Source organism: Amblyomma mixtum, chromosome 1 (genome assembly GCF_055824585.1).
Source record: "Amblyomma mixtum isolate Tamu chromosome 1, ASM5582458v1, whole genome shotgun sequence".
NCBI classification, from domain to species: Eukaryota; Metazoa; Arthropoda; class Arachnida; order Ixodida; family Ixodidae; genus Amblyomma; species Amblyomma mixtum.
In genome coordinates this window covers 95,713,191-95,737,057 of record NC_143012.1, presented here as the reverse complement: position 1 = coordinate 95,737,057, position 23,867 = coordinate 95,713,191, and the positions used below count along the sequence as shown (strand labels likewise).

Genomic DNA, 23,867 nt, shown 5'->3' with positions numbered 1-23,867 from the left:
AGAAGGCTTAAAAGGGAATGCTCCCGGTTAAGTGGGGCTGATTTTGTGTAATAACGTGTCAGTCATGTTGTAAATAGTTTTCTCCTTGCTTGTTTCTTCTCGTTTATTTTGTGTAAATAAATAGTTAATCTTCTTGTCCCGCCATCGAGTAACGTGACTGTTTGCGACTCCGAATCATCCATTCATCACCATCAAGTGTTTCCTCTCGTCACCACCTGAAGGGGAAACTCAACTGGCGCAGTCGAGACAGGATCGCAACGTCTTTCTACTCGAGGTATTGGACGGAAGGTGAGAAGAACAAGTCGGTGCACAAGCTACAGAGTAGCTCGTCCTAAAGGAGAAAACGTGAAGATGCGTCGTGGAACAGACGTCGAGACGCTTCAAGAACGCAGGTCGAGTTCGAGAGGACGCTGGAAGCTCAAGTCAGCGAGGAGCTGAAGGAGCTGGGTGAAGACAGGTCCTCGAGGGTTCGAGACAGCAAGCTGCTGTAAGGAACCAGGCGTCCCTATCGAAAGGTTCAGAGCAAGAGCCAGGCGACCAAGCCAAGCGAGTTCCAAGGCAGTGAGCTGCTGTGGGACGCACCCATGTGCGTCTACCTTCCTCGGAGCCCGCTGTCATCACGCCGAGTGCGACAGCAGTGCAGTCGACGGAGCATCGAGAGAGGTAGGGGACCTTTCTGCTTTCTCTGAATTCACCAACTATAGAAACGATAGCACGTAAACTGGAGATGGCTGCCTCATGGCATGATCGGGAGGGCATGATGCGACGCTTGGAGGTTGAGGAGGCAGAAAAGCTGCTTGAAGTTGAGAAACTGAAGCTTCTAATTGAGCTCCGCCAGTTCTCCCTCCCTGAAATTTTGTGCAGCTAAGCGATAACAAACCAACTGATCTACGTCGGCCATCATCTACCCTCGCGGCGGCGTCGTTTCGCGAACGAATTACACAAAAAGACGCCCATCTGCCGCATGGCTCCATCGTTTTCTATGTTGACGCAGGCATCCAGGCTTGCGAAACCACTACTGCAATTTACTGCCCTTGCAAGCCTGCCCTCAACAAAACGTCCAGGTTTCGCTTCCCAGAACCTCCTTCCTCCTTCTGTGCGGAGATGCTTGCCGTTCAAGAGGCACTATGCTCAGTGGCCGCCGTTCCCCTACTACCTACGGCTCGCATTGTCATCCGCACCGACGCTCTTCAAGTCATACGCCTACTACGACGCGTCAGTCGCACCCCAGGCATTTGCCAGGACATCCATCGTCTCGCGGCACGCATACCGCAGCCAATCCGAATTCAGTGGGTCCCACGAGACCTCCTGAGTTCGCAAAGCCGTGCGGATTCTGCGACCCACCTTGTGACCCCAACTTCGTCTTCGCCTCGAGTCCTAACACTGGATGACACCACCCTCCTTTTAACAAAAAAGAAACACCTGCGGCGCCGCACACGTGCTCTAATCCCTCCGTGTGCGGTAACCCTCCCCCGTGGTCTTACCCGTGCAGAGGAGGTTGCGCTTCGGAGGATCCGGGTCGGGGTTGCCCTAACTCCGGCCGTTACACGAAAGTGGCCGCAATTCGAAAGTGCATTTCCCCGCCCCGGGTGTCCAGTCTGCAAGAACCGAAATCTTGAGGCCGACATTCACCACCTGCTGTGGGTTTGCCCGGCGTTGAAGCCGACAAGAATTCGGCACCTGGCGGCAGCGGGTCTTTCGCCCGATAATAGTGCTTGAGGCACCGCTTGGACATAGGGACCTCATCATCGTTCACTGCTCGATTTCATTAGATCAGCGAACCTTTACTCATTTATTTAGGCATCCTCATTTATCATTACATGCCGTTTTATGCCCTGAGGCAATCAAAATCGCATTAAAAAAATTCAGCAATAAAAAACAAAGCTTCAACAGATGCAGTTCAAATTGAACCAGGGAACGAAAGCTGATAGCGAGATGTTATTTGCGAGAGTTCAATGTTTTGACTGCATGGAATTTGGTCATTTAATGATTGAGTGTCCTAACTCAAAGCAAGAACAAGATGTTCCCGTGGAGAGGAGAGAGATGTGCAAAATAATAGCTCATGCGGACATGCCGATGCCTGACAAGTTATGCTCCCAATCAGAAATGGTTGTTGATAAGGCCAGGCAGTCAGATAGGAGGGATGATCCGGCATGCGGCGACTTGACTACCAAAGATCAGAGTCCCGAAGCCTGTGTGGATTCAGGGACTGAAAAAGCGCTTAAAGGAGAAACGATTCAGTCACTTTCCAGGGGTGAGGGCTCCGATAAAACAAAGTGCGAAGGTGCGTCTCTCCAGGTAGCAGAAGCTTATCTGACGTGTGCGCCAATGGCTATAGCTGTGACAGTGGCAGCGGTTAGTCAGCATGGCCTAACCGTGTGTGCCGTGCCGGGAGAGATGGCTGAGGGCATAGGGGCGTTAGTCACGCCTGTGAAGCATTGCCTGCCAGAGCGGGTCGGCGCTGACTCCGAGCCCACAGTAACGCTCAACGAAGAGGTAGAGCAGGCACCAATAGCGGGAACAGTCTTTGCAGGCGGAGGTAAGCTAGCTGCCAAAGATGATGTGGTTAGCGAGCGGGTTCTCACAATATGCGCAGTGACAACAGATGTAGCTGATGGTGTAGCGAAGTTGGTGACACCTGAGACGCACTCGCTGTTAGAGCAAACAGAAAGAGAGCGGCTACATGAAGCAAATCAGAGAGCTGATTTTGAAGAGCATTTCAAAATTCGAGAGAAAACTGAGACGCCGGTAGAGCTTGAGGCCAATTCTGTAGCTGCAAAAGTTTTTGCAGCAGATTGTAAGCTAACAAGGAACGATGAGGCCGCGTCTGATGACGAGGAAGGAAATCCTGAGAAGATAAAGGATGAAGGTATGCTTTTCTTTGAAGGAAACGTTGGCGGGCAGGTGTACAAAGAGCTTGCGCTACCTGAAACGCGGTGTAAAACAGCACGTGAGGTAGCCGGTGCCCGGCGTAACCCTGACGTGAAGTTCAAAAATTCTCTGCCTCTCCCGCAAACGAGAGTAGAGTAAGCATGAAATGTTTACGGGCCTAATGTCATCTCGGTGGACACCCGAACCGCACCGTACAGGAAGGGAGGAACGCCACCACCCGTTCAGCGCGATGCCTTGCCATTTGGTTTTTTGAGGAAAGGAAATGGCGCAGTAATTCTCTGCTATCTCGGTGGACACCCGAACCGCACCGTAAAGCAAGGGAGGAACGCCACCACACGTTCGGCGCGATGCCTTGCCCTTTGAACGCAGCGCTTCTCCCCCGGGCCCCTGTGCACCTGCGCAGCTTTGCTTCGATGCGCGAAGCCCCTAAGAGATCACGTACGACCACGAAGTGTACGTGGCATTTATGTGCTTTTTGCAGGCGTTATTAGAAATCGGAAATTATAATTCCGTGCATTATCAAACGCACAGCGCGACTGATATCTTGATAAACATTGAGAAGGCACTGGCAGCAGTTATTTTTTGTGAGTCGTTTGGAGACCAACCGTTGCTTGCATGCCGGTCGCGTAGGAGGGCTTAGAGAGTCTCGTTAAATCTCGTTAAGTCTCGTACGGTGCCCGGATGTTCTCGTTTCAGAGCCCGGATGACTCGATTTCAGTGCCCGGATGACTCGATTTCAGTGCCCGGATGACTCGATTTCAGTGCCCGGATGACTCGATTTCAGTGCCCGGATGACTCGATTTCAGTGCCCGGATGACTCGATTTCAGTGCCCGGATGACTCGATTTCAGTGCCCGGATGAGTGGATTTCAGTGCCCGGATGAGTGGATTTCAATGCCCGGATGAGTGGATTTCAATGCCCGGATGAGTGGATCTCGGTCTCGGCGTGACGTCACCACACTGCCGACAACGGGGGCTAAAAGCATTTCATGCTTAAAAGGCGAACACAGACGCAATAGCAGAAGCAATCCTCGTTGCGCGTAGGCAGTCAGTGAGCTCTGTCAGTCTTGAGGAAAGTGTCGAGGTAGACCTGATAGCAGCGGCAGCCTTTGCAACCGGCGTTGTTTTGGATAATTTGGAATTTTGGTCCAATTTTCTAAACAAAGTTTGTTTCGAGACGTAGGCGGCTAGAATTGTCGTCAGTTTTGGGGGCATCGATCTGACATGGCGGATTCTGGAATGTGCAGATCGGTTTTCGGCCTTGTGTGTGCGAGTTGAGAAGACCGCTGTGTGCGCGCATGTGTGCGTGTCGGTGGACTGATTGGACAGCTGGCATACATGTGCGTGTATGTGTGTAGTTTTGTTGTCGGACACTGTGGATGAACTTTAATGTCCCACTGACAACGAGTGTCCGTGTGACATTCTTAGGTGGGAGGTGTTAAGTTCGCTGAACTTTCTGCGGTGCTATCCAGCCTCCAGCGCAGTGCATGGAACTGCGAACGCGCGACGGACACACCGCGGACGCACGGCGCGACGCGCGTCGGTGGCTGCTCTCTTGTTGCTGGCGGCGCCGTCGCTAGAACGCTCGTTCTCCTGTTTGTTGCACTGGACGCTGGACCCCTCGGCGACAGCCTTTCCTTTTCTTTTTATAATAGGGAATATCCAGTGATTGTTCCTGTGACATACGTGCGCCTCGTATGCACGCGTGCGGGAGGGGAGACGAAGAGGAAGGCGGAGGTTCGGGACGCGGCGAGTTGCGCACATTTTGTGTGCGTGCTCGGAACCTCTCCTTTCCTAGGTATTTGATTGGCTGACGGAGGTTTTGTTTTCCTTTCCCTGGGCGTCGATTGGGGATAAGTGTCGCCTGTTTTATGATTGGTTACTGTCCCCGCCAAGGGCGGAGACAGAAGGCTTAAAAGGGAATGCTCCCGGTTAAGTGGGGCTGATTTTGTGTAATAACGTGTCAGTCATGTTGTAAATAGTTTTCTCCTTGCTTGTTTCTTCTCGTTTATTTTGTGTAAATAAATAGTTAATCTTCTTGTCCCGCCATCTAGTAACGTGACTGTTTGCGACTCCAAATCATCCATTCATCACCATCAAGTGTTTCCTCTCGTCACCACCTGAAGGGGAAACTCAACTGGCGCAGTCGAGACAGGATCTCAACTGGCGGGTTAGGGGAGCACCAAACGAACTTAAATAATAATGAGAATGTGCAGTTGATTAAACACTGCCAGTCATGCGTGACACGTTCACCACGTTTCGATAGCGTTCGAATCCTAGGCCGCAGCAAGTGTAAAACGGCACATGAATTCCTGGAGGCCTTTGACATAAAGCTAAGAGCAGATTGTTCAACAAGTGATGCTCCTGTTTTTTGTAGGCTTCGGAATTCATCCTTTTTTGCGGCAATACGATAACATGTTTCTGATGTTCCTTGTCACGAGGTTGCTATGGTTTTTGCTTTCTGTAGTGCGCAGATGCGTAAGCCTTTTTTAAGCTCCAAATCTTTTCGCAGTAAGCCAGTTGTGAGTGCAGCGTTCGTCCGTGTTTTTTCGTGTTCCTTCTCGGTGTGTTCGTGTTTCTTCGCTGCAATTTGAAACAAGAATGTTTCCAACTTGCCCAAAAACGTGTTTTACACAAGGCTGTATTCGGCTTGAGAGCGCCGAATATAGCCTTCACTTCAGTTCCATTGTTCAGATCCATTTTTCACGGATGGCAGTTGTACGGATAGCGATAAGGGGTTGATGTCCTTATATCAAATGAAATCAAATGAAGTTTATTTTTCAACAACTGGGTGGTTGCCTGGGCTAAAAGCTGTACAAGCTGCTTGACAAAGGACCATGAAACCACTACCCAACATAGCTGGTGTGAACAGCAAATTCCACTATTTCATTAACATGGCATCCAAAAGTTTTATACAATGCATAGGTCACTGTAGCACGATATGAAAATAAAACAAAAACAAACGCTCAGCAAGGCAGAAAGTTTGGAAATTGGGTATAATATTTAAAGTAAGAACACATGTATGGATACATCATATTTGCACGAAGTAGGTTCTCAATTGCGTGGGAGTAAAACCAACAGTGTCTTTATATTTGCTGAGAAAAACGAGAAGTTTATGAGCCAAGAACTCTAAGTTGTAGTGTGTTCTAAAATCTGGTAGGGACCACATTACCTAAGCAGTTAACGTTAAGGACAAGTTTTTTTCCTTACCTGGAAAAAACCAAGGTACTTTCTAAGGCCAAAACAAAAACCGGAAGAGAAGTTATCGAGGCTTATTTCATCTCCAAAAGGGGCGATAAGTGCGTTAGCGCGCCTTCTATATCTCTTTCAAGTCAAGAGATCAATTGCCGAGCGCATGTTGCTTTTGCTTCTCCTTGTCTCCTTGTTTGCCTGTGATAGCCTTTATAATCACCCTGCTTTCGCTAAATAAAGCCAGTTGGAAGTCTGCTGCAGCGGCAGCAAGGAAATGTTGCATCTTTCAAGCCTGCAGTTCATCCCTTTGCAGATTGCTGGCCACGCACCCAACTTCACCGAGATCGTCCGCTGTTATCGCTTGGACCAAGAATGGCACAACACCTCCCGGCTTCACGTGACGGCCGACGTCAATAAAGTGCAAGCACCAGCCGCCAGGACCTGTCCGGGATAAAGACGACGCACGCATCCACAGCCATCACTTGGCGGCAGCGGCAGCAAGGAAACGTTGCATCTTTCAAGCCTGCTGTTCATCCCTTTGGAGGTTGGATACAGTTTCTTTATTTTGAGGTATTTGCTTCTTTGGAACTGCTGATGCTGCTGCTAAGCTCGTCGAAAGTGTTCTTGTCAAAGTGAATCCAGAAATTGTCAAAGCTCTAAAAGAGACACGCCAAGATCTGAAGGAAATGCGATGATGCCTTGAAAGGGAATTTCGGAAAGAGAATCGAGAGGTACAAAAGAGCCTTGAGTTTTTTAATAAATGCTTTGAAGACCTTACCGCTGAGCTGAAACTCACGAGAAAAGAAAATGCTGCAATAAAAGCTGAAAATTCTGCGCGTTCTTCTGCATGTACAGAGCTGAAGAAAACAGTGCTCGAAAACGAGCAGAAAATAACACAAATCGCGCAATACTCTCCGAATAGGAATATAGAAATCAAAGGCATTCCGACTTCAAAAGGTGAAAGCTTGCCAGCCCTGCTAGAAAAAATTTGGAACGCCGTAAAAGAACCAATCACAGTAAATGACGTCGAAGTCAGCTACAGAGTGCCAGTCAAGGATTCCAACCAATCGAGCATAATCGTTCAATTCTCGAGAAAAGCAAAGTGCGATTCTGTGATTGAAAAAGCTGTAAAATTACGCGTTTCAACCACAGATCTTGGTTTCTGAGATGATGCTGCAGTGTTCGTGAATGAACATTTGTGTCCCGAACTAAGAAAACTTCTTGGCATGACTGTTGCAACAAAGAAGGAAAAAGACTGGAGCTATACGTGGACCACGGGCGGCAAGATATACGCAAAGAAGTCTGACTCCTCACAGACTTTGCGCATTGCCCAGATTCGTGATAGAGATAAGATAGTCTGAACAAGTTTGCCTCTTTTCACGACAACATAACGCGTAGTTTGAATATGGGCAACAACTTTTTCACACTACGCCAAGACGGTGGGATATGTGCTAAATATGATAGAAATATAACCTTGATGCATGTGAATGCCCAGGCTGCCAGGAACAAAGAAGAGCAAATCTTTGCACTCTTCGCCGCCCTTGATTTTGAACCCGATATCTTTATGGTAACGGAAACAGGGTATAGAACTGAAACAGATGTACTTAGACCGTCTGGCTACAAAACCTTCTTTGTAAATCGCTTCGCTAAAAATGGTTCAGGCGGTATGTTAATGGCAGAACATGCTATACCTTGTCATCTTGTGGATTCCGCACTTGTATAACGTCTCACTATGAAATACTGACTGTCCGCCACAACGACTTTCTTTTGTGCGTTTTACACCGACCTCCAAAAGGAAGTGTGCCGTATTTCTTGACCTTTTTTGACGATTACCTTGGCTGGGTTAACGACAGCCATAGCAAGTTGGCTCTAGCGGGAGGTTTGAATATAAATGCTCTTAAAATATATCCGCAACACCAAGAATTGCGCAGAATTTTGGAGTGCAGTGCCTTTTCTAACACAATGACGCTTCCAATACGAATTCAGAAGTAGTACATCAACATTGCTTCATATGCTCATATTAACATTGATGATAAAGATTTGACGTCTGGTTTAATCTGTGCACCGATTAGTGACCATCTACCTATATTTCTTATTACAACCCAACAAACCTCAATGCCACATATCGCACCTCAGAATTCCAGAACTTTCAGAGACATAAACAGCTTTAACCTAACGGCATTTAGAAAGGAACTCTTGCAAACAGATTGGTCAGATGTTTGGCGCGCCAACACAGCCGAAACAGCATATGAAGTGTTTCTGAAGAAGCTCATATTTGCTTATGATAAACATTTTCTTTATCAATCATTAAATCAACCACGCAAAGGCAGAAAGCCATGGATTACCAAGAAATGCCTAAAGGGAATACGTACTAAAAACAAACTGTATGCAATATTAATAAATAACAAAAATGGTTGGTTGGTTTATGGGGTTTTAACGTCCCAAAGCGACTAAGGCTATGAGAGACGCCGTAGTGGAGGGCTCCGGAAATTTCGACCACCTGGGGTTCTTTAACGTGCACTGACATGGCTTAGTACACGGGCCTCTAGAATTCCTCCTCCAAAGAAATTCCAGCCGCCGCGGCCGGGATCGAACCCGCGTCTTTTGGGTCAGCAGCCGAGCACATAACCGCTGAGCCACTGCGGCGGCAAATAACAAAAATGATGAAACTCTACTGCAATTCAAAGCTCAAAGAAATAAGGTGAATACACTATTAAGGTGCGAGAAAAGGAGATACTTACACAATCTTTTCGAGAATAATGCAATGAAAAATACAGATATTGGGTGGAGACGATTAAATATTGCCGCGAATTTTTGTAGGTTTTGTTCGTTGTGTTTATTTGTTCATGCTTCAAGGCTGCCGGCACGCCGCTTTATCGCTTCGTTTGTGACGCAAGACGCGCCTAGATATATCTCGATTGATCACATCCAGACGGAGCTGATTCTGCTTTGTGCCAGAATGTTCTAGTAACCTTTCAAGCTTTATCTAGAATGTTCGTAACCAGCTTTAAAAAGAGCATGGCCGACAGCGGCGGGCATTCTGTTCGATGACCGTCGAGCACGCTTGTTGCCACGCCGCCGCCGAGTGATTCAGTTCTTTGCGGGCGCAAGTCAGCCCGAATAAAGAGCTTCGTTTCCACTACGTGACAATGTGCTTTTAAGGCGTAAGAGTAGCGAGAAGACAGATATTGATGACATTACTGTATACGGCACAGCCTTTACAGGTACAGATTTAGCGACCTTTTTTAACGATTGTTTTACATCTATGTGTGGCACCGGCAACCATAACGAAGATTGAATGCTTTTCCTTAGGGCTCAGACGCGTGAAAGTGCGTTCTTAGCTCCTACCAACCACTGAAGGAGAGGTAGTGAGTGCGTCTAGATCGCTAAACAATACTTATTGCCGTGATGTCGAGGGTTTGCAAATTAAACCAGTCAAACAAGATATAGACGTAATTTCTCCTGTCTTAACATTCATTTTAACCTTGCTTTCATTTAAGGAGTTTTTCCGAATAGAATGCACGAGGCGAAAGTGACTGTAATAGACAAAGGTGGTGAAAAAAATACATTTTCCAATTATCGACCAATATCCATACTTCCTGCATTTTCAAAAGATTTCGAAAAGCAGATACATACACGCATGACTTCCTTTATCAGTAAGCACCATATAATTATAAGCGCTCAGTTTGGATTCATGAAGGGCCTCTGCACAAAGTATGACCTTTTGTTACAGAAAGAAGAAATATTAAAAATCTTTTGAGCTTGAGGAGTGCACTCTGGGTGTGTTTGTGGACTATTCAAAAGCATTCGACCGAATTAATCACACTCCTTTGTCTAAAGGCGTCTCTCATAGCCTCAGTCGCTTTGGGACGTTAAACCCCAATAAACCAATCCTTTGACTAAAGAACTGAACCATTACGGTTTTCGAGGAGTTTTTCATGAATTATTACAATCGTATCTAAAACACCGCAAGCAGCAAGTATGCATTAACAATCATGTTTCACATTTCCGCGACATAACAGCAGGTGTGCCACAAGGAAGCATTCTGGTGCCGTTACTCTCCTGTCTATATAAAAATGATGTCGTTAATATGTCGTTCTAAATTCATCATTTACTCGGATGACACCACATTGCTTTTCACTGGGCGAGATCCTACTGACGTGGTTAACGATGCCAACCTTGTGTTATCAAGGCTTTCCTTACGGAGCACTGCAAACTCTCTTGCATTTAATGCAACTAAAACAAAATCCATGCTGTTCCGGCCGAAAAACTGCGGAATAAACACTAATTTAGAAATAAAATACGGAACATCTCCAATTGAAATTGTCCCTCAAATAAAATGTCTTGGCGTACTATTCGAAGAACATATGACCTGGAACGTGCACATAGATTATGTCGCAGCCAGGAGTTCCCGCGTGTGCGGAATACTTAACAAATTACAGTTTTATTTACCAAGAAGCATCAAACTCATAATTTACAATAGTTTATTCAAGCCCCACATTAACTACTGTCATTTAGTGTGGGCAACCCCCACTTTTACCAACATCACCAAACTTCATAAGATTCATAAGAAAGCAGTCCGTGCTATAACAAAATCTCCGCATGGTTGTCATACAGAACCCAGTTTTAAAGAGCTCAATTTACTCTCAATGCGTGACCTTCATAAAATTACCCTTCTTAAGCGCTATAAATTGACCATAGAGTACAATAACAATTTCTTTAGTACTGTTTCCCGTCTCACTAAAAGAAGGAAAGTGCATGACACTTGCACGTCGCAACAGTGGGAAGTTCCACGCACTCGCACTAACTAAGGAAAGCAAATGCTTCATTTTCTGCTTCCCAGTTATTTAAATGGCATTGTGTTAGCTGATTTCTCTTTGTGAGTTTATATTTCCTTCTTTTTGGTTTCAATTTTAATTTCCTGCTTCCATGCGGGCAGTGTGTGTAAATTCCTGCACTGTATACGATTTCCTGATGTGTCAGCCTTTATAAAGTGCATGCTGCCGTGGGCCTCGTCAAGCCGTTTGTGTGGCTTTTAGTCTACGGCCCCCTAGTATCGATATACACGATGCTGAAATAAAGAAAATTTGAAATGTCTGTGTACTCGTGACTTCATTTGTCCAGTCGTCTTCGCGCAGTTCTATTTTGCTCTAACCATGAACCGACAAGCCCAACATCATGTCTTACTTTAATTTCAATATCGTCAGCATCAAATGACCCACTGTTATTTAGACCCATGAACGTGCTGTATATTTCGCTTTGATTTCACGATTCCAGACTGTCCTCGGTGGTGGACGGAACTATTGCGACTCCTTGCGTTCCTTTGTTCTTTTGGAAATAGTCAGATTGGTCATAAATACAGGGTAATGGTCACTAATGTCAGATGCTAGAGTACCACAGCTGTAAACTACAGCGTTATACATTTTCAAAATGAAGTCGGGCAACGATTTAGTACTGACAGTGAATCGTGTGGATGTTGTTAATAAGTTCAGGAAACCAGAAGAATGCCACGCACTGCTAATGTCCCGTGTAGCTTTAGTGTCATCAAGCACAGGTATGCTAAAATCACCACTGCAGACAGGGCGGCAGTTGTTGCTGCCCTTGTGTTTGAGCAAGAGCCCAAAAGACAGCATGAAAGAATTCATGTTACCTCCTCGTGGACGATATACAACTGAGACGGTTTCATTTTGGCTCTGTAAGATTATTATCTCATAGTCGGACGTTACTAAATTCAGGTACAAGTTCACAGCTCTTACTCATTGCAACATAATCCGTGACACCGCCCCGACCGCCTGTACAATTTAGAAAGAAATAATTATAATCTTATAATTTTGTCATTTTGCAGCCATCATAGTTCCACGTTTCTGATAACATCACAATGCTAAATTTAAAATTAAAATTATCCAGAAATGAAGTCACAGACCATACATTAATATCCAGAATTGATTCAAAAGAGGTTTCAGAAGTTTTAACATTTTTGGGAAAAATGAATTCTTCCTAATTCACAGCAAAATCCATCATAAGATTGTCAATTATGCATTTTTATCAGCACATCGGGCCTTAGTTCCGTTGAGAAAATATATCATATAGACAACTTTCACGTGGCATCAACACGGCTCAGCTGCGATCTGCTTGCTTTGCATAGATTTTGCCGTTGTGTGCCCAGACAGATTTCCGTTTATGCTCGTGTTTCTTTTTGACAGCCATCGTAAGCAATTTCTTGAGTGCTGGACAGAGGTGCTCATTTGCGTAAACAGGTGCTGTATCATCAATGCCATGGTCATCATTTCTCAAGCGCGCTTTATTTGCTTTCCGGAAAAAAGCATCCCGTTTCGTGCGTGCCTTAAGCTGCACGACAATGCTTTTTGTCTTATCAGTCTTTCGGGTGGGCACTCAATGGCAGACATCTATGTCGCTTTCTGTTATTGCTTCTTTCACACCACAATCGATCTTAGAAAGCAAATCTGGCAAGCTTTCATTTTCTTTTTGAATAACACACTGAAATTCTACATTTGGTTACCGGGAACACTGTTCCGAAGAGACCATCCGGTCGTCAAGATCTCGAATTTTAATTTCTGCTTCAAAGCATTTTTCGCGAAGGGTTCCATTTTGTGTTGCCAGTTCTGCTCTCTTCAAGACTTATGCCCCCAGTTTTTGCTTTATTTCCTCGATCGTTCCGACTGCAAATTCAAGGCCCTGCTCAAGATTTCTTTGTTCAGTTTACAAATCCCGCAAATCCATTTCTATGGACTCGCCAAACACTTTCAGCTCTTGCCTTATTTCCTCTTTGAACTTGTGAAGGTCGTCCTCTTTAACTGACATATTGCATGCGATAGGTAGAGCAAAAGGTAAATACAGCACTGGAATGGCAAGCTCGATCTGTTTCGTTAGGCACAGGAGAGCATGTTCAATACAAATAAATAGCACCGGCACCAGAAAAATGAAGAAAGAAAGAAAAAAAGCACCGTAGTGACAGGACTAACCTGCACAAGAATGAGGAGCAACTTAGATGCTACACACTTTGCTGTCGCCACTGATGTTGTGGTGATCTGTTGATGGCGGCTTGAATTTATAGGCAGGGGCTCCCGGACGGCCAGCAGGACTGTTTCCGGAAGGTTCGGCGTGCGCAGTTGCAAAATACCTTGCACGTGTCGTCGGTTCCTAAGATGATGCGGCTGGTAGGTGTTGGCAGCAGGCGAGGATGGGATGTGAGTTCAGCTGCGTCGTGAATCGGCCTGCACAACGATGAGGTCCAACTCAGATGCTTTGTTGTCGCCGCTGATGTTGTCAGCGTGCAGTTGGACCCTCTCGAGTAGATTCATCACTGAGAGTCCCCATTGCGCTCCAGGAGGAGTGGTGCAAAGATCAAGCAATACGCGTCTTCTCTGCTAGGGCAGCAGGTGCTATTTGAGTTCTTTGGAGTGCGCAGCCGCTCAGGTTTATCATACCGAACAGCCGCTGGGGAATAATTGAGCTGCCGCCGCACATGGTGACACATTGCTAGGTATATATATCCGTGTCAGACACTGTGTACTTTGCAATGCACAGTTTTCTCTTGTGGAATTCCTAAAATCACTCCACTTCTGCAACGAAAGCAGCAGGGGAAGTCAAGCACCACTCACTCGGACACCGCAGAGTGAGCTTTTCATCATGTGCGAAATGAAGGGGTATTGCTGAGCAGCCATCCAAGACAGTTCATTTCTCTAAATCAGATTTCTCCTTTCAGTAGCCGAACAACTCTCAAGCCTCTGCTGTCTTTGTATGACATTTCTTGTAATTTTGGACTCGATACGCATTTTGCCGGGTAAGTATTGAGTAAACATATGCTATAATATTCAGGGGGGCACTTTGTTCACCTAAAGTGCGGTGAGGTGAAAGCCTCAAGCGCAGTGTTGCTGCTTGTGTCACTGTTGTGTTGTTAAGATGTTAAGCTTCGCCTCTAAGAGTGAAACGCGACAGCGTCTTGCAACACTGTCAGGGAGTACATAGAACGCCATCGCCCGTTCGGTTCTACACCTTGCTCGTCGGTAAAATGGATTTTGAGGAAAGGAAATACCTGTCTCGCATACCACGGTGCACACCTGAACCTCGCCGTAAGGTAAGAGAGGAAGATTGGAGTGAACGAAGACACCGTATTCACTAGACTCGCCTTTGTTCGTTCCGAACCATCGATGCCATGAGCCAAAGCCAGGCAATAAAGAAAAAAAAAAGCTGGCGTGGCGTAGTGGTTAGCATGCTCGTTTCGCACTCCGGAGACCGGGGTTCGATTCCCGAACTCGACTAATTTCTTACTCGGTTTTATTTATCTGGCCTGACTAGAAAGGGTAATTAGGCTAATTGGGCAATTAAGCAATTAACTAAACTGATTTCCGCTTACTTGTAGCATCACTATACGATCCCTTTAATTTTTGCACGGTTACTTGCCAAAGTCCGATTGGCCCCGTTTGAAATTCGCGCACTGTGACGCCAAGACCGTTTCGACCTATTGAAAAGCGTGACATTTCTGTCGACAACCGCTGCTTACAACGATGAGGCATTAAAGGCTTCCGCCTTAAAAAGTTGTTACATCTTTATGAGGGCCCAGAGGCCCGTAGCTGATAGCCTCCTTTCTCACGTCTCCTGTTTTAGTGCTAGTGCAATGAACCAGGTAAGTTGTTGAGTCAGCTGCCCTCAAGAAGCACTGCCCTCCAGGCACTTTACTAAACCACTCCCCTAACTCGGCGGCTACTAAGGACCCCAGCGTCTCGGTTGACCCATGTAGTACAGCACTAATGACTCTTCACTCACCTACCCTCCTTCATATTTCCGAAGAATGTTGGGTATGTGAAGCCTCGGCAAGCTGCAAAAGCACTAAATAAAATAACGCTGTCAAAGCAATCATCGAGGGCAGAAAAAATAGCTATCGCAGCTACCTCGCACTAGTACTCATGCCCGCGGTGTAGATATTCTGGATAATTGATCACCATTTCTCCTTCCGTGAATAAGGCACTGGCCGAACTCAGTCACTCTATTAGTCATATTGCCATTCAAAACTCCAGAAATGGACTGATCATATGGTTTCCTGTGAGGTTAGAATTAGCGAAAGGTCCCAGGCATGGAACAGTGCTTGCGACCCTCGACCCGGCTGCTATGCTATTTCTCCCCCATCAACAAATCATTCACAACCAGTAAATAAATATGTTGCTGTTTTTTTTTACTTTTCCAGTCGAAGGAAGGGATGCAAGCACTTATCTACCTGCTCTATAATTTCTTGCAACGTTTCAAGCACTGTTCGCATTCGAGGTAATCCCATGGAACCAGAAGCACCCGCTGGTCTCCTGAGTGCTCCTGCCACTGTCATTTAATGGTGGTCTTCGCAGGACAAAAGCACAAAATGGGTGTGTCTACACAAAGGGAGAGTTTATTCCGTCAACTATGCGGCGTCTTGGGCTCTGGGACGCGCACCGAGCGTTCAGCAGGTGCGCATCGGCTCTGCCGATTCTCGGCTGGAGCCCCGGATTTTTTCCACCCCGGGCCAACAAGACCTGCCCCACCGTGCTCCGGAAGTCACAGGGGATCGGCGGATATCTTTTTTTCCGAGGTGAGATCCCCTTTTACAAATCCTGGCAAAGCGAAGTTTCGACCACGCTGGACGGCGCCGCTAGGCCTGACAGCGGCGCCAACGCCCGGCGCGGAGGAGCCCCTGCTCTGCGATAATATGGCCTTCCAACAAGCCACCAGCCAGGGATATGACCCGGAGGCGATGGCGTGGACCACCGTTCATCCCCAGAACGTGGAGGAGACAACAGCAGCAAGCTTCAAGAGCGCCGCGCTCGCTGCCGTGGTAGCTCGGCGAGCGCAGGGCCGTGCCCTAAAAGCGGCGTCCGTCGACGCGGCCTCCCCTGCCGCTCCCGCCGCCGGCGCCGGCTCCGACAACTCCGCTCAACGCACAGCGGGCTGGCCTCTTACGACCTGGAGGCCGCAGCCATTGCCAAAACCGACACCCGAAGACTTCGTGGTAGTCCTCAAGCCGCGAACTCGAGTATCATTGCAAGAGGTAATCGAGGAGAACGAATACGGGCGGGCGTTCATAGCCTACCTCGGACCGGACTGCTCGCAATTTTTCACAATTCTTCCGGTACGCGACCAAAATTTAATTCTAATTTACACTTCAAAAGCCGAAATTGCAGATAAAATTATCGGAGACTTCGAGATAAATCGGCAAAATAAGAAAGTCCAACATACAGGCCACCTAAGGCAAGATGGTGGTAACGTCTGTTACGGCGTGGTAACAGTACGAAATACAGATACAGCCGAATCCCTCCGCTCAAGTCTCGAGTGGCGCCATGGCGAGATTCTGGAGATACGCAAATTCGGCACGTCAAACAAGGCGCGAATAACATTTTCCGGAAAGCTGAAGCCGCGCTACGTACATTACGAGTGCATGCTCATCCAAGTCCGTGAATACCAGCGCACCATCCCGGCCTGCGGTCACTGCGGTGTTGTCGGTCAGCGTATGGACGCCTGCCCCGGCCCAAGACCGGACAAATATGGTGTGTGCGGCCAACAAGCCGAGCTCGTTGAGGGTGTGCGGGTCTCTCACGAGTGCGTTCCAAAATGCTGTCTGTGCGGCGAAGCCCATACCACGGGGGCCCGCGGGTGCGTTGCAAAGTATCGAACCCCCCAGCCCCTGCGCCCGGAGCAGGGACCGACGCACAAGAAGGGCCGCCGTAAACGCCGGAAACGGCGGCCCCGCCAAGCCAGGGACAAGGGAGCCAACCAGCCCCTGAGCAAGCCAGGCGGTCCGTCTACCGGCAAGCCAGGCGGTCCATCTACCGACAAGCCGGAGTTGCCTAAGGCAATACCACCACCACCCCAAGCCGACGTGGAGAAACGAACGAGTACCCCCCACCAGTTTCTTCGCGGACATGGGCGCAAGCCGTCATCCAGGGATCCCAGGTGAGCAGCAAGGGCAGGGCAGCCCCTCCTCATCCCCCCCTTCCAAACCACCGACAAAAACGGCCGAGCAATCCCAAATTTCCGCCCTCAAAGAGGAAATCGCTAACCTACAGAAGCGTCTTGCCCTCACTGAGGCGCGCCAAAATTTTCCAACCCAGAGGCCCACTCACCCCGCGGTGGAGGAGATGGATAGCGACACACCGGCAAACGCGCAGACTGCAACCGCGCAGTCTGCGCTTGAGCCGACGGTTAGCGCACTGGAGGCCCAGATGAACTCCGCATTCTCTGCCTTAGAAATGCAAATCGCAACCACCATCAAGGCGGCTCTAGACAAAATTCCTACCATTATAGCCGCACATATGACGAAACAAACTCTTAACTACCAGGCGCTCCGGCCAACTCAAGCGTATAAGGAGCCCCAATATTAAGACTGGTAGACCAAAAGTCGCACATGAGGAACAGGAGCCCGCCCTCAACCTGCCCAGCGTGACGCAACCTGCTGTCATTGGGGCACCCGGCTCAGAGGCGGGCCCCTTCCTAGTAAGCATAAATTTTAGTCATAATCATGGCAGACATTAATTAATAAACCGTGATGGTACTCACGCAGCAAATCGGCTCCTGTCCAAATTTTACAGTGGAACTGCAGAAGTTTCAAGGCCCGTACTAAGCGGGCAGACCTACGGCTTTTCCTAACAACGTTCCCCAGTCCTCCTGCTGTAGTGGCCCTGGAAGAGCCGGGGGACGCAGCCACCCTCACAAATTACTCAGTGTATCAGCAGGATGCGCAGAGCTGCCTCTGCGTACATAAAAATTATACGGCCTCCCCGGTGGACCTGGATTACAAGGCGGTTTTCCCGTATGCGATGGTGACGATCCTTCCGCTACGCAAACAGGACCCCCCATTACACGTACTCAACGTTTAAAGCTCTTCCAAACTTCCAAACGTCCCATTTGCAGACTTATTCAGTCGGGCGTTAAAGGTGGCGAACAGGGAGCCCCTCATAATCGTTGGGGACTTTAATGCCCCTAGCCGCTTATGGGGATACATACGTGAAGAAAAACGAGGACGCAAGCTGGCGGAGCTTGCGTCAACGTTGGGCCTTACTCTTCACACGGACCCTGCACAACCCACTTGCATTGGGAACTCCGTGGCACGCGACACGTGCCCAGATCTCACCTTTACCAAAAATATTAGATATGCAGAATGGCACAACACCGAGGAAACCCTGGGTTGCGACCACTGCATTCTTGCGACCACAATCCGCACCAAACCCCTTACAAGACCTCACACTAAAGCAACCCTTCTAGACTGGACCAAATTCAGATCCAACTACACTAACCCTACCCCTATAGCGGATCAAGGTTACACTACCCAGTCACAACACCTCATCTGCCAACTCAAAGATACCGAACACCACGTTCAGCTCTCAGAGGCGAACCCAGCGGTGGACAACCACCTCCTTCACCTCTGGGAGGCCCGGCACAGCCTTGTACGCCGATGGCGCCGGCAGAAGTACAATCGGCAACTCAAAATCCGCATCGCGGAACTCACCCAACAAGCGGCAGAGTATGCGGCCCAACTCGCCGACTCGAACTGGGTAGACCGATGCAACACCGCTGCTCGGCAAATGTCGAGCCGGAGAACGTGGCGCCTTTTCCGCGCCCTCATTGATCCGACCCAAACCCGCACCGAAACACAAAAACATCTTCAACGAGCAATTCACACCTTCAACGGAGACACAGCCAAACTGGCTGACGCGCTCCGAGACAAATATCTGTACACAGACCAGGATTCGCGTGGTCCGACGTACTCGTATGCAGGTTCTGAGAACGCAGAGCTGGATCGAACGTTCCAGCTTCACGACCTGAAAGCGGCCCTGGCCAAAATGAAACGAGGGACAGCACCGGGCAGGGACAAGGTAACTGTGAAACTTCTCGCTAACCTACCCGAACCGGCCTACGAGCGGCTGCTCGAATACTTCAATGCCATCTGGACGGCAGGTACGCCTCTCCCAGTGGATTGGAAGACAGCTCTCGTCACATTCATGCCCAAACCAGGCAAACCTCTCAACACTGACAACCTCCGGCCCATATCTCTCACTTCTTGTGTGGGGAAGTTGATGGAGACCATGGTCCGTGACAGACTATCCACCTACCTAGAAACGCACAACGCCTTTGCAGACACCATGTACGGGTTCCGCCCACACCGGTCCGCATACGATGTGCTGCTGCAACTTCATAGAGAGATTCTTGATCCCGTCGAGCACCCTAGCGATAACAAGGTGGTCCTCGCATTGGACTTGCGGGGGGCTTTCGACAATGTTACTCATGATATCATCCTCTCCACCTGTCCCAAGTGAACTGTGGGTACAACACATTCCAATACATCAAGCAATTCCTCACAGATCGGCAATCATATATCCGACTCCAAGACAGTGAACATGGCCCGTAACAACTTGGTACGCGAGGGACTCCACAGGGAGCAGTCCTCTCGCCTCTTCTCTTCAATCTGGCCATGATGAAGCTCCCTGTTGGGTGAGGTCCCGGGCGTGCAGCATGCCCTGTACGCGGACGACATCACCCCCTGGGCAACACACGGTTCGGTTGGAGAAATCGAGGCCAACCTGCAGCAAGCGGCGGCTATTGTGGACGATTATGCACACCGCTGCGGCCTTGAGTGCTCCCCGAGCAAATCGGAATTCGTGCACATACGTCCCAATCCAAGGTGCACAACCACAATTGCCCTCTCCCTGCTTAGTGGCCCGATACATGAACACGATGAAATCAGAGTATTCGGACTCTACATACAAAAGAACCGCAATATTGGCACCACGCTGAAGAAACTCCGCAAGGTGGGGGATCAGGTGGGCCGTATGGTCCGCCGGGTATCAAACAAACGAGGGGGGTTGCGATGCAAAGACGCCCTGCGGCTGGCCAATGCATTCGTAACCAGTCGAATCCTGTATTCCGCACCGTACCTCCACCTGCGCAAATGCGATGAGAACGCTTTCGAAGTGATTCTCCGGAAAATCTAAAAGAGCTCTCGACCTCCCAATTGCAACATCCTTCCAACGTCTCTTCGGCCTGGGGATGACGAACACCTTTGGGGAGCTGCAAGAGGCTCATCTCAGCAATCAATACTTCCGGTTAAGCAAAACACGTGCGGGTAGCCGCCTACTGACCCGCCTCCACATCAATTACACAACCCAAGAGGAGAAGCGGGTATCCATGCCCGAGGCCTGGCGCTTCGCACTAAAGGTTCGCCCCCTCCCCAATAACATGACAAAAGATGCCCATGATGGCCGCCGCCTCGCGCGAGCGGAGGCCATTTCCAAGCAGTATGGTGCTCGACCAGGGGTATTTTACACGGACGCGGCAGGTCCACACCATGGAGGTTGGTACACGGCTGCCGTTGTCCACCAAAACAACCCAGTTCAGGGCCTCACCTTCCGTGCCCCTAACATTACATTCGCGGAGGAAGTTGCTATCGCACTTGCAGCTGCGGATCCAGCGTCCCGAGTCATTATCACCGACTCAAGAGAAGCTTGCCGCAATTTTCAACAGGGCCAAATTCCAGATCGTGCTTTCCAAATTTTACACAGATGTGAGTACTGGGATTTCCCAACCCGGCGCACCATCATCTGGGCCCCAGCACATGCGGGGATAGAGGGAAATAAGGTAGCGGACACTACCGCGCGCGCGCTTAGTAGTAGTAGTAAAAACATTTATTTATTTTTTTTTTTCAAAAGGAAGAGTTAGGGAGTAGGGGGATGGGGATAGATAGATGTGGAGCTACAGTGGTCGGTCTTCCCTAGTCCAGGATACCGTTGGCCTCCGCCGCTGCCTTGGCCCTCGTCACCAGCATAAGCTGAGTGCTCGGGTCGGAGTCAGCCAGGAGGGCCTCCCACTGCTCTAGACTAGGGCTATTTACCTTTGGTAGTAAAGGGCTTTTTTCGCAGCCCCAGGTGGCGTGGTACGTTGTGGCGTAGCCCCCACACCACACGCACTCTTTCGCGTATCTGTTCGGCCACATTTTGTGATACATGGCTCTGCTTGGGTAGGTGTCTGTTTGTAGTCGTCTGAGCGTGGTGGCCTGCTCTCTGTCGAGGATATCCGCCGGAGCCGAGTACTTCTTGCGCGCTCCCAACAACGCCTTCATTGCCTCCCCGTAAGATTCTGGCGTGCTGAAGGGTTCCACCGGCAAACCCGCCCTCCGGTTCGTGAACCCTCGGACAACGGTGTCTGCCATGAGATTTCCCTCAACCCCAGTGTCAGGGACCCAAATGATGGTGTGTTGAATGTTTGTGTTGTTTGATCCATGTCTGTGTTGTTTTTGTTCGAAGAGGATACTCGCGGCTTTTCGGCCGATCCTTCCATCTCTGTACGCCCTTGCTGCAGCCTGAGAATCCGTGGCTATCCAGTAACTCAGTCCCTGCCGATTGGCTTCAGTCAGGGCTAGAGCTATGGCGATCTCTTCCGCTGCTTGAGTTGTCCTTGTGCGCACTGATGCACCAGTAACTATATTCCCATTGGCGTTCACTACTGCTACCGCCCTAGCGTTTTCCTTCGTTCTGTACTTGGACGCGTCAACATACAGAACCATCTGTTTCTTCTTTAGGAACCTGTCCAACTCCAATGATCTCGCCGCCCGTCTTCCTTCGTGGTTCTTGGGGTCCATGTTTCTGGGCACTGGTTTAACGAAGAAAGTGCTCCTAATTTGGCTGTCAATGTCTGTCTTGTCTTCGCCCTCGTCTTCTGCCGGGTATCCTAGCTTGATCAGTAGTGCGCGGCCAGCGGCTGTTCTTTTAAGTCTTTCCATTTGAAATCTGAGCATGGTTTCGCTGTGCTCCTCATAGGTGCCGTACACCCCCATGTTCATCAGCTTCTCTGTCGAGGCGCAGGTCATGACGCCTAAGGCTTGCTTATACGCCCTTCTGATGCATGTTTCCATTTTGTTCTTTTCCCCTTTGTTAGGTTGTAGGTACGGAAGCGCGTACGTCATCCTCGGTATGATGAGCGCAGAAGTGATCCGTAACGCATCTCGCTCCTTCACCCCTTTTCTCTTGTTCGTAATCCGGCTTAACATCCTGCATATCTGTTTCGTGGAGTGTTCCAAGAGCTGGATGGTGTGGTCCCGTTTGCCTTTCTCCTGCAGCCACATTCCCAAGATGCGAAGCTTATTTGTCCTTCTTACGGGTTGTCCATCTATCTCTAATTCTATCGTTCCCCTGTCCTCTTTATTTTTGTGAAGTCTAATAAATTCTGATTTTTCTGGGGAGCACTGCATCCCGCTAAATAAAGCAAATTGACCGATCTCATCCGCCGCTCTTTGCAGTATTTCTTGCTTGTTTCCCGTCGATCCTTTTGTCGTCCACACTGTGATGTCGTCCGCATAAACTGAATGTTCTACATCTTTGATGTTTTTCAGTCTCCTAGTTAATCCAATCATTGCTATGTTAAAGAGCAAAGGTGAGATGATGGATCCTTGTGGCGTCCCTCTGTTTGGCGTCGTCTTCTTTTCTGACCTAATGTTGTTGATGCCGATCGTTGCTGTTCTGTTAGACAGGAAGGCCTTTACGTATGCGAAGATCCTTTCCCCACAGTTTGTTGCCGAGAGTTCTGTGAGAATGGCATTGTGACCGATGTTGTCGAAGGCCCCCTTGAGGTCTACGGCCAAGATTACGCCTTCTCGAGTGCCCGATATTTGTTTTAGTACCGTGTCTCTTAACTGGAGCATCACGTCTTGCGTGGAGAGCCCCGTTCTGAACCCGAACATGGTATCCGGAAACAGACCGTTGTCCTCCATGTAAATGCTCAGTCTAGTCTTGACCACTTTCTCGTATAGTTTACCGAGGCATGAAGTTAGTGAAATGGGCCTAAGGTTCTCCAAACTGGGTGTTTTCCCTGGTTTAGGTATCACGAGAATCTCAGCGTGTTTCCACTCCGCCGGGACCGTGCCCCTTTCCCAGTGCTCGTTGATTAGTCCAGTCAGGCTTTCGATTTGGTCATCACTGAGGTTTCTTACCACCGGGCATCGCCTCTCTCGCCACCTGATCCGGCTACTGATTTTAATCCGGCTATTACTTTTCGGGAGATCTCTCTCCTGTATCAAAACGCTCACGGCCGATACCCACCCCCCTGTAAAGGCCTCAATAAGGCAGAGGAGCGTTGGCTACTTCGCCTCTACACCAACACGGTACTGTGCCCGGCAGTGCTCAAACATTTCAATTCGGCCTTTTCGGGCGAGTGTCCACACTGTGGGGAAGTGTTTGCGGACACGTATCACATGGTGTGGGCATGCCCTGCCAATCCTGCTTTCCCATCCCACCCCCACCCCACCCGAGAGGACTGGGAGGCTGCCCTGCTCGGCTGCTCAACTCTCCCGGACCAACGAGCCCTGGTGACAAGAGCCCGGGCCGCCGCGGAGGCCACAGGGGTCCCGGACTAGGGATCCCTCTTAGTGATTGTGAGGGCCGGGCCCTTCAGGCACGGTGCAAGCAATACCACTGTATATAGTATAAATAAATGTTTTACACCACCACCATACGGCGTCTTAAAGGCATCGCCCATATTCAGAGCAGTCAGTAGCGCAAGCCTGCAAAGTCTCCACGGTACCCTTTAGACAGCCAACAGGTGCCACTCTACCGCGCCGTGGATTTCTAACTACTAGCGCTGTTCTTTTATCCTTGTTTTGGTAAGCCTTAGCAAAGGTGTGATCCACCGTTTACAATAAATGTTATTGACGATGATATAACTATATTCCCCGCAGTATGTATCTCTGTACAGGGCAGAAAGTTAAACCTAAATTTGTATCTCAAAAACGGCATGAATAACTGGAGCTGAAGC

The 23,867-nt window shown here is 48.9% G+C and overlaps 1 protein-coding gene across 2 annotated transcripts; it reads left to right on the top strand.

Moving 5' to 3' along the window:
• Nucleotides 1-55: 55 nt before the first annotated feature.
• On the top strand, nucleotides 56-23,440 carry LOC149367264 (uncharacterized). 2 transcript variants are annotated; one of them, XM_089554858.1, is made up of 4 exons: nucleotides 56-288; nucleotides 393-663; nucleotides 6,397-6,627; nucleotides 15,289-23,440. In XM_089554858.1, the coding sequence occupies exon 4, from the start codon at nucleotides 15,427-15,429 to the stop codon at nucleotides 17,023-17,025; it is 1,599 nt and encodes a 532-aa protein (XP_089410984.1). In that variant the 5' UTR covers nucleotides 56-288; nucleotides 393-663; nucleotides 6,397-6,627; nucleotides 15,289-15,426; the 3' UTR covers nucleotides 17,026-23,440. The 2 variants fall into 2 exon arrangements, with proteins under 2 accessions (XP_089410984.1, XP_089410981.1); XM_089554855.1 differs by having other exon boundaries at nucleotides 56-663.
• Nucleotides 23,441-23,867: the final 427 nt, after the last annotated feature.